The sequence below is a fragment of the Chrysochloris asiatica genome, unplaced genomic scaffold (assembly GCF_000296735.1).
Source record: "Chrysochloris asiatica unplaced genomic scaffold, ChrAsi1.0 scaffold00032, whole genome shotgun sequence".
Taxonomy (NCBI): Eukaryota; Metazoa; Chordata; class Mammalia; order Afrosoricida; family Chrysochloridae; genus Chrysochloris; species Chrysochloris asiatica.
In genome coordinates, this window is record NW_006408550.1 from 12,762,931 (window position 1) to 12,773,391 (window position 10,461).

The following is a 10,461-nucleotide window of genomic DNA, read 5'->3' on the forward strand; positions in this document are numbered from 1 at the left end:
TACAAATGGGGAAGAAACAGTGCTTCACCATGCTTAAAGTTGAAAGCAAATTTAAAAACTTGCTATTTAAATTATATATAGTAAATCAGTTCACATCATCCATGTTTTAAACTTCATTGGCAATGAGTTTTATAATTACTGTGTGCTTCTGAGTCATAGTGACCTTTTATAGGGTTTCTGAGGAGCAACTGGTGGTTTGAACTGACAACCTTGTGATTACCAGTCCGGTGCTTCCAAAACACCAAGCCCACTCTTAGAGACCCTATAAGATAGGATAGAACTGCCCCATAGCGTTTCTAAGGCTTTAAATCTTACAGAAACAAATTGCCACATTTTTTTCCTACAGAGCAGCTGATGGGTTTTAACTGCTGATTTTTTTGGTTAGCAGTCAAGTGCTCTGCTTACTGTGCCACCAGGGCCCCTTAGTCACTCATAGACCAGGCATTTCAATATAGTGTTCTGGTTGCTGTAAAATCTGTAACAGTAAATTCTCTTTGGCAGTAAGAATGTTATAGTTGAAACAGTTGCCAAGAAAAATGGCCTGTAGAGGCATACCTGGGAGATATTTCAAATTTTATTTGAGACCCCCGCAAATATCCACAATAGTCACTTGAATGTTTTAGTTTCCCAGTACTTATAAAAGTTCTTTTTACACTGTACAAAAATCTATTAAGTATGTTAGCATTATGAACAAGTTTGAAATACTGTGAAAATCACCAAAATGTGACACAGAGACCCAGAATGAACATATTCTCTTGGGAAAATGGTGCCAGTAGACTTGATTGACAAAAGTGTGCCGTGGACTTCAATTTGAAAATATTATGTGTGTGTGTGTGTGTGTGTGTGTGTGTGTGTGTGTGTGTGTGTGTGTATACACACACACACACACACATATATATGTTGTTGTTGTTATGTGCCGTAGAGTCGGTTCCGACTCATAGCGACCCTGTACAGAGTTTCCGAGGTTGTAAATCTTTACGGGAGCAGAAAGCCTCTTCTTTCTCCCGCGAAACAGCTGGTGTGGCACTGTGGGCTAATGCGTCAGACTGCAAAGTCGTTTGAACTGCAAGGTCAGTCATTCAAGCTCACCAGCTGCTCCTTGGAAACCCTATACAGGGGCACTATGGGTCGGAACAGCACTTAACAACAACAACAATTTACCCATTAAGCGTACTAAAGTGAAGTACAGTACAATGAGTTATGCCTGTAATGATCTTTTTACAAAAGTAGTTGTAAGGATAAGTTAAAGGACTGGTGGTGGTACAGGGGTTAAACGCTTGACTACTAACTGAAAGGTCATCAGTTTGAACCCACCAGCAGATAGCTCTGTGGGAGAAAAAACCTGACAATCTGCTCCCATAGAGCATGCAGCCTGGAAAACCTTGTGGGGCAGGTTCTACCCTGTCATACAGGACCACTGTTGAACTGAAATTGACTCTACAGCTCACAATCTGTGTTAAGTGCCGTCGAGTTGGTTCTGACTCAGCGACCTTGTATAGAGTTTCTAAGGAGCTACTCCTTAGAATCCTTATACTGCGTCACTGTGAGAACCAACTTGATGACACTTAACAACAATACTATAAAGCCATGAAATAAAAACAGTTATGTAAAGTAAAAGAAATACCCCAAGATTAGGATAGAATTTTGTTTGGTGAAATTATGGGTGATTTTTTTTCCTTGATAACTTTATAAAGTGCTTTGATTTTCTAGCAAAATGCGTTCTCTTTAGTTTCATGTTGTAATAGTGAAATAGCTGCATAATAATTGAATCCGAAATCAGAACAGAAGAATCAACAGTCAAAGTAAGATCATCAAATCAAATAAAGTTGAATTACTCATGATCAAACTGAATAAATAACTTCATTTGAACATGATCTTCCTAAAGACAGAAATATCATCTTCTAGACTCTGTTCACAAGTTGTTTCTTGTTTGATCATTTTTCTATAGAGCGCGTTCATTTGAACTTGCTGATGGCATTAACATATATTGCGAGTCTTTTCTGCAGATCTGATCACACCACCCTCGGGTGTGGCTTATCTCCACTTTAATTCTCTGGAGAAGCACTGCTGTCGGCCACATCTATGAAGAGAATGAAATAGCATCTATGAATTACCAAAGTCTGTTTTTGTTTTAATACAATGGTATGTGTGTGTTCAGGTTATTTGGATCATCAAACTGATATTTTGATCTCCCTTGCATTTGGGGGAGGTAGGTATATGATCCAAATAACCAGCTTTTATTTTGTTCTTCAAACATAGAAAAATAATGTGGGAAACATCATAGCTCTTGTTGTTGTTACAGATGTTCGATTACTGCTTAACAATGATAATCTTCTCAGGGAAGGAGCAGCCCAGTAAGTACTATATATAACATTAACATGGCGGGGGAAAGGTTTACAAAGTGATTTTTGAGCACTGATCCTGTAAATAGATATTTGCACATCAAGTTCAAATTGTATCGTTATATAAGTCGAGTACCATATTTTTGGTAATGGGTATATGGAGATATATCTATCACAAGAGAGTCTCGTGTGTGTGTGTGTGTGTGTGTGTGTGTGTGTGTGTGTGTACGTGTGAGTGTGTGTTTGCAGTGGCTAAAACAAAAATTTTTTTCCACATTTGCAATGTTGGATAAAATCATTTTTAAAGCTTTGATTTTTTAAAAATTGTTGTTTTAATTTTAATGTAGTTCCCTTTTGTTATATGTTTACCCCTAATAGGTTGTTGGATCTTTGAAGATTAGAAATGTGTTTTTTCTTGAATACCAAACACAGTGTCTCACACATGGTGCTTATTTTAAGCATCCTGTGAATTTGTGAGTGAATAAAAGAAACCCATTGCCATTGAAAATATGTGACCTATGATTACCCTATGGAACAGTATAGATCTGTCCTGTAGGGTTTCCAAGGCTGTGAATCTTTCAGAAAGGACACCATCTTTCTCCCACTGAACAGCTGATGGATTTGAACCACAGACCTATGACTGCTGGTTAGCAGCCACATCCTTAAACATGGAGCCACCAGGTCCCTTTGATTCAGAAACTAAACAAAAAACAAAACTATTGTCATTGAGTCAGTTCAAACTCATAACAGCCCAATACAGGGTTTTTGAGATTATAAGTCTTTACAGAAACAGAATATGCCTCATCTGTAGACGATTGTAAACCTGTTGCATTTTCTTTGAATCATTGACCATAAGTTGGACTTCCACAGCTCTCATAGGATTTCAGTGACATAAAATACAGGCATTCTCCATTTTTCAAAAGTTCTCCTTGTACTACTTCACTGGAGCAAAAGACCTACATTAATACTTTTTTCACGTACTGAAAGAGGAGGACTTTTGCTTTTATGGAATAAAGGTGAAACTACTAGTCAGTGTTTGTTTTGCAGTGAGCCTTTTAAGAAGCTGCACTCACCCGTAGCGGCGAGCACAAAGTTCCCAAGCTCCTTCCCCCCTAGAACTACACTCAGCATGGAGCTACCATAGCTTTGAATTATGTCTGAACAGTGTATGTTAGTGTGTTTTTTTGGTATGATTTGGTGTCAGTTATTTTTTGAGTGTGGAAATGTTCAAAAATTTTCCCCATACACTTTAATGGTAATTGTTTTTTAACTTTATACTGTTTAAGGAAGATTTCATAATAACACTCTGCTTTTAGATAGCAGGAGAGACTTGAATTGACTCTTTCCCTACCTCCCTAAAATATGCAGACCCACATTTTAAGCTATTTATTAGTTATTTCAACAGATTTTTAGGTCCTTACAGGGAGTCTAATATCCAGCCATCCAACTTTTTTCCTCCCAGTGTATATACAACCCAGTATGTAAATTCTGACTAATGCGGAAATAGGATTGCAATAGTAAGTACTTGAGTAAGGAAAATGGTGAAGCTAGAGTGTGGGAAAAGCATGATGTATAAGAGATGGTTTGGTGAATGTCTAATAATAAGTGGTGTGTAAATCTCAGTATAGATACCAGATCTCTTAGAATTGGATGACTGAGCCACAGAGCTCCACAAGGGAAGGGAAAACATTGTTTGCGCTCTATTTAGCAGTGTTTGGCATGTAGTAATAAGAGCTCAGTAAATGTTGGTATGGCTGATTAGAAGAATGAGAGTGGATGATGAGTAGGTAGATGGAGTGATTTTTCTAAACTGCTAGGGGCTTTGGAAATCATCTAGTCCAAACCCCTCTTTTTGTGGATGAGGTAAGTGGGGCCCAAAGTAACTAATAACAGGTTTGAAACAAAATCCAGATAGTCTGGCTCTCCTAGATTAGTGATTATCAAGGCTCAAGGCTTTGGGTCCAGCCTGAGACCAAATTACTATTTGGTCTTTACCATTGGTAATTACTTTTACCATTTAAATATTGACTTTACAGGAAAATGAATACTAAATTATAACTAATTTTGTTTATAAGCATGCTTTTGTGATAAAGCTCACTTAAGGGTTAGTCACTGCCTGACTTGTTAAAGCTATTCCTAGAAAAAAATGATACTTTTAGTAAATAAAATCAAGAGTGAACAGCTACTTCTTTCTGTCTCCCCCTCATGTACTTCTGTATTCACTGCCATCTTTTTTGAGAATGCAGTGCCAGGAATATGACAACCAGTAATTTATTTCGGGAGTATTGGTGTGATGCTGTAGGATAAGCACTGGACTGCTAACTGCTGCAAAGTTGATGGTTCACATCCACCAGCCACTTCTCAGAAACCTTATACAGAAATCGACTCATAGGGATCCTTTATAAGGTTTCCGAGAAGCGGGTGGTGAGTTTGAACCATTGACTTTGCCGTTAGCAGTCCAGTGCTACCCTATGGCACAGCACCAGAACTCTGTGCATTTACTGTTGTTAATATTACTAAGTGCTGTCAAGCTGGTTCCGTCTCTTAGCGACCCTGTTACAGGGTTTCTGAAGTGAATTTGAACTGCTGACCTTGCAGTTCAAACAACCTTTGGGTCCAGTGCTTATCCTACCGTACTACATCAGGACTCTTTACAAGTCCTGTTAACTCATCAGTAGTGTTTTGCTTAGGCAAACATTTCTTTTTAGGAATGAGTTAGTAGTTAATTAAGTACCTGAAGATTCACTGGGCATCTTCTATTAATTCTGTTTTTTGGGGGGAAAAAATCCAAATAGATAAAGCTTATAGATGTGTTCCTAATTTCCCCCCCATATCATTTATGTTAAGTAAAAAGCATTTCCTAGTATATAGACTTGACAAAGTATTGTTTTTATAATTTTTATGTATCAGGAGAGATTTTCCTACAAATGTACTATGTGATCCCTGTTAAGTTACATTAGCTTTCAAGGCTCTGTAACTTTGCTCTTCTAAGAGTGCAGAGAGGCTTTATTTTTGTTCACTTGCTTTATGTATGAGACTTTAAATCCATCGGGCCAAATATGGCTAATATCAGCTGCATCTCACTATTTTGTAATCCATTTTGTCATCTTTTCCTAATTCATACTCCTAGGAATGACCTACCTCTTTTTCTTGACTCTGGCTAATCCACTGCCCAATTCCTGACCCAAACTTTTGTTGTTGGGTGTGATCAAGTCAGTTTCCAACTCACAGCAGCCCCATGTGACATAGAAGTGCCTCATTCGGTTTTCTAGGTGGTAATTTTTATGGAAGCAGATTACTAGATCTTTCTCTCCTGGAACCACTGAGAGAGCCCAACCATCAACCTGTCAGTTAGCAACTGAGCACTTAACTACGGTGGCCAAATTAATCAGGATTTGTCCTTTCTCAAAAACTTCTGTTGGCCCTGCTTTACTTCCTGAGTAAAATAATGATTACGTCATCGTTTAAGGCCTTTTAATTTAATTGAAACCTAACTAAACACCTGATATATACCAGACATTGGACTTGTTTGCTGTGATGGTTAGGCCTAGCTTGTATTTCCATCTGAGTTTCCCAAATGTTTTCTTCACTATTTCTGGCCAATAATAAAAGTATTATTTATTTTTCTATATGCTTTTTAGCTCATACAGTTCCTTCTAATTGAAATACCCTTTCTTTCCCTCCCTCCTCTTTCTGTAAGACTAGTTTTTCAATGCCATGTCTCAGAATGCTATTATGAACTTACTTTTTTTTTTTTCTCTTCTTACCTTTGCCAAAACAGAATAGAGTTTTTCTTTCTTTCTCTTTTTTTATATTCTTCATGGTGCTTTATTTGTAATTCTCATGTAAACTTTCTGTTCTGTGTTATGGTTAATATATATCCACTATCTTTTCTGCTCAGTCTGCCTGGTATCTATTACAGAGTCTTAGCCTTTTCCTGATGAAGTTGCATACTAAATATATCTTGAATACGTTATTATATCAGGGACTTCAAAAAGTTAATAGAAGAAAAAATCCCATTATTTTTCAATTCCATTTTCCCAGTAACTTTTTAAACTGTGTGTGTGTGTGTGTGTGTGTGTGTGTGCGCATTGTAGATAGCTAACCTTTACTCTCTGGGTCTTGAATAAAAAGACCAATTATATTTACTGATTTAATTTTTTCGTGGTAAGCATCCATCAGTTTTAAGATAGTCATATCCATATATTTATAGCTAATATAAGATCAATAATGGAGAATTATAGTTTTACTTAGCTTGTCATGTGCAATGTAGGATAGTTTTATTGGCAGGGGAATTGTATGAATGTCATTTTGAAAATGTTAAATGTGCAATTATAAGTAATTAACCTTTTTACATTTTTTAGTGCATTTGCACAGTATAACTTGGACCAGTTTACTCCGGTAAAAATTGACGGCTGTGAAGATCAGGTATGTTTCATGGAAATGCAGGATCTGGCTGTTCTTTATTTATAATGGTTAATGTATTTTGGAAGAATTGTGATGAGGTATATTTAAAGATTTTTTCTAAATGCTCATTTTAATCATAGCCACTGAATTCAAACTTGTAGTTTCTTAAAACTGTGAGAAAATGCATTTCTATTTGTTAAAGCCACCCATTTTTGCTTATTTTGTTATAACAAATCTGTTACTGATTGTTAAGTGCCATCTCAAGTCAGTTCCGACACATAGAGCCTCTGTGTAGGGTTTCTGAGAAGTAGCTGGTGGGTTTGAACTGCTTGTATTTTAGTTAGCAGGCCAGTGGTTACGCTACAGCACCATACTTTGTTGTTGTTGTTGTTAAGTACCATCAAGTCAATTCCAACTCATAGAGACCCTGAGTAGGGTTTCCAAGTAGCGGCTGGTAGGCTTGGACTACCAACCTTGCGTTCTAGTGCTTTATCCTACAGTGCTACACCAAGGCCCCTAGATAAATTATAATTTGATACTAGAAGAGTAGAATGAAGCTCTAACAAATGCCTGAAATGTGGAAGCAGTTTTAGAATTAGGTAATTGGTAGCAATTGGAAACGTTTTAAGATGCCTAATGGTAGAAACCTAGATTGCCTTGAAGACTGTTGATAGAATTATGTGATTCTTGGTGAGGGTTCAGAGAGCATGAAGAGCGTTGCAGAGAAAGTCTCCATGTAAGGCTTTTAAAAAAAAAAGGATGAGCATGTGATTGGACAGTGGAAGAATGGGAGCAAAGTTACAGTCTCAGAGGTACTGGGAGGCAGAACTGAAGCCCATGGCTGAGTGGCCCCCACCCAGAGCCCAGAGGGCACAGCTAATGCCCACCCACTGGAAGGACGGGGTCATTGCCCAGATGCTCTTGGAGAAGAGAGGATTGTTAATGAAATTTATTCTGCTGGATTTGGGACTTGGTTCATGCCTGTTATTGCTGCTGTGATGGTTAAAGTGCCATCAAGTCAGTCCCAACTCACAGTGACCCTGTTAGAGGAGTTTTAAGGAGGGGCTAGTGGGTTTGAACCACTGACCTTGCAGTTAACAGTCCAGTGCTTACCATACAGCACCACACCATGCTTGTTATCCCGCCAATTTCTCCCATTTGTACTGGGAAAATCTATCTTGTGCCTGTGCTACCATTGTGTTTCCCAAGTTGACAGATGAAGGAGGAGGAACTTTACCCCAGGATGAAATCTGCTTTGAGTTTCCTCATACTTGATTCTGAAGGAGAGATTTTGGACTTGATATAAGGCTTTGGGGATGATGTGAAGGGGTGAATGTGTTTTGCATGTGGCAAGGACATAAATTTTAGAGGGTCAAAGTATGGAATATTATGGATTGAATTTTGTCCTCCCAGAATATATATTGTAAATTCTAGTCTGTATGCTTGTGTATGTGGTACTGTATGTAGGATAAGCACTGAACCACAAGGTCGGTTCAGACTCAGGAGCCACTTGTTGGAAACCCTCTACAGGGTCACTGTGAACTAGTTTGGTTATAATCTCATTTGGAAGTGGAAGTGGGTTGTCTTTGTTATGTTAGTGAGACTGGATTCCGGTGGAGTCAGTCTCTATTGAGATATAAAGAAGATTAGACAAGCAAGTGAGAGAGAAGCCGAGATAGAAGAAGGGAGCCCCACCTCCCAACAAGATTCCCCTGGAGCTTCTGCTCAGAAGAGATAGGGACCTTCCTCCAGAATCAACAGAGCAGAGCCAGCACCCTAAATCTGGATTTCTAGCTTCTGGTGTGGTGCTGTAGGTTCAGCACTGGACTACAAACCACAAGATCAGTTCAAACCAACCAGAAATCCTGTACAAGGCCGCTTATGAGTCAGAACCGACTCGATGGCACTTAAACCAACAACAACAAAAACTGAGAAATAAATTTCTGTTTGTTAAAGACAACGTACCCCACCTACTTGTGGCATTTCTGTTAAAGCAGTACCAGATACCTAAGACAGCCACTTCTTGGAAGTAATTGAAATTTTATTTGCTGTTGTTGAGACCAGTGATGCAATTAACAAAAAGCTCCTTTTAGAAATGCTCCCATTTAATTCATTTAAAATTTTAGAAAATAATTATTTTTAATGTACTTTCTTGTTTTTATAAGACAAAATTTCAATCCAATATTAATCCAAAATCTAGAATATAGTTGGTAAGTGCCGTCAAGTCAGTTCCAGCCCATAGCAACTCTGTCTGTATAGGGTTTCCGAGGAACAACTGGTAAGCTTGAATTTCCAACCTTGCAGTTCAAGCCAACTTTGCAGTTTAGCACATTAACCCACAACACTACACCAGGATTCCTGAACATGTATTGTTGTTGTTGTTAATTGCCGTTGAGTCGGTTCCAACCCATAGTGACCTTGTATAGGGTTTCCAAGGAGTGGCTGGTGAGCATGAACCTCTGACCTTGTAGTTCAAATGACTTTGCAGTCTGACGCATTAGCCCACAATGCCACACCAGGACTCCATATATTAGTGACATTTATATCATTTTGTGTGTGTGTGCTCTTGAATTCTTTTTTCTTTAGTATCAAATTGTTAAAGCAAAATACAAGTTAGAATTGTTAAGCTAAGAAAACCACAAAATATTATTAGCATTGTGTTTTTTAGTTACTGATGATTTAATGATTATATTAACTCGTAAGTGTTTTTGTGAAACAATTTATGAGTGTATCAAGCAATGTAAGAAGGAACTGATAAATAGAACATAAGAAAGTGGTATTACATATGTAATATTTTGCAGATGGGGTCATGGTGTGGCACTGTAGGATAAAGTACTAAACCCCAAGGTCAATGGTTCAAACCCACCAGCTGCTTCTCAGAAACCCTATAAAAGGTCACTATGAGTCAGAACCAGCTTGACGGCTCTTAATAGCAACAACAACATTGTACAAGTGGTCCCTGGATTACAAATGAGTTACATTTTGAAGTCTGTCTTTAAGTCAAATTTATAGCTGAGTTAGATGCTATTTAACAAAATCAGTTTGTCAGATATTTATCCTAGTATATATTGTACTTTTTAATGTAAATTGTTGTTGTTATTAAGTGCTATCAAGTCTGACTCCTAGTGACCCTGTATCCAGTTTCCAAGGAGTGGTTAGTGGGTTTCAACTACCAACCTTGTAGTTAGCAGTGATGGGCATAATTCTGCAGCACCACACCAGGATTACTTTCTATATATAAAATAAAAATACATTAAAGAAAAACTTCCAGGATATTGTAATCATTGCAGTGAATCAAGTATAAAACTGATGTTCTTCCATGTAAATTATCACTCAATTTACAGTAAAAACTTATAAAAAAAAATTTCCAGATACAGTAAAACATCTTTAACAGTACAGTAATAATAATAATGTTTTTATATGCATCACAAAGCAGTTCCCATTTGTTATTATAAACCATTATCTATGCCTCAATTGTTTTAATATAATAGGGCTTTACAGGGGTTGGTTTGTAACTATGGGTTACATGTAGATTATACATTCATAACCAAGGACTGCCTGTAGTTATAAGGAGAAAGTGAGACTAGACAGAAGATGACATAATGAAGGAAAAACATAAGCTTATGTGTTTTAATATATGTGTGTATGTGTATATGTTGTTAAGTGCTGTTGAGTCCATTCTGATTCATAGTGATCATGTACAGGGTTTCCA

The 10,461-nt window shown here is 37.6% G+C and overlaps 1 protein-coding gene across 1 annotated transcript in view; it reads left to right on the top strand.

Moving 5' to 3' along the window:
• CAPZA2 (capping protein (actin filament) muscle Z-line, alpha 2) overlaps positions 1-10,461 on the top strand; it is a 55,342-nt gene that overhangs the window by 26,069 nt on the left and 18,812 nt on the right. The window contains exons 2-3 of the mRNA XM_006859359.1: positions 2,260-2,354; positions 6,707-6,770. Of these exons, the coding sequence (XP_006859421.1) occupies positions 2,260-2,354; positions 6,707-6,770 (159 nt within the window). The remainder of the gene's footprint in view (positions 1-2,259; positions 2,355-6,706; positions 6,771-10,461) is intronic.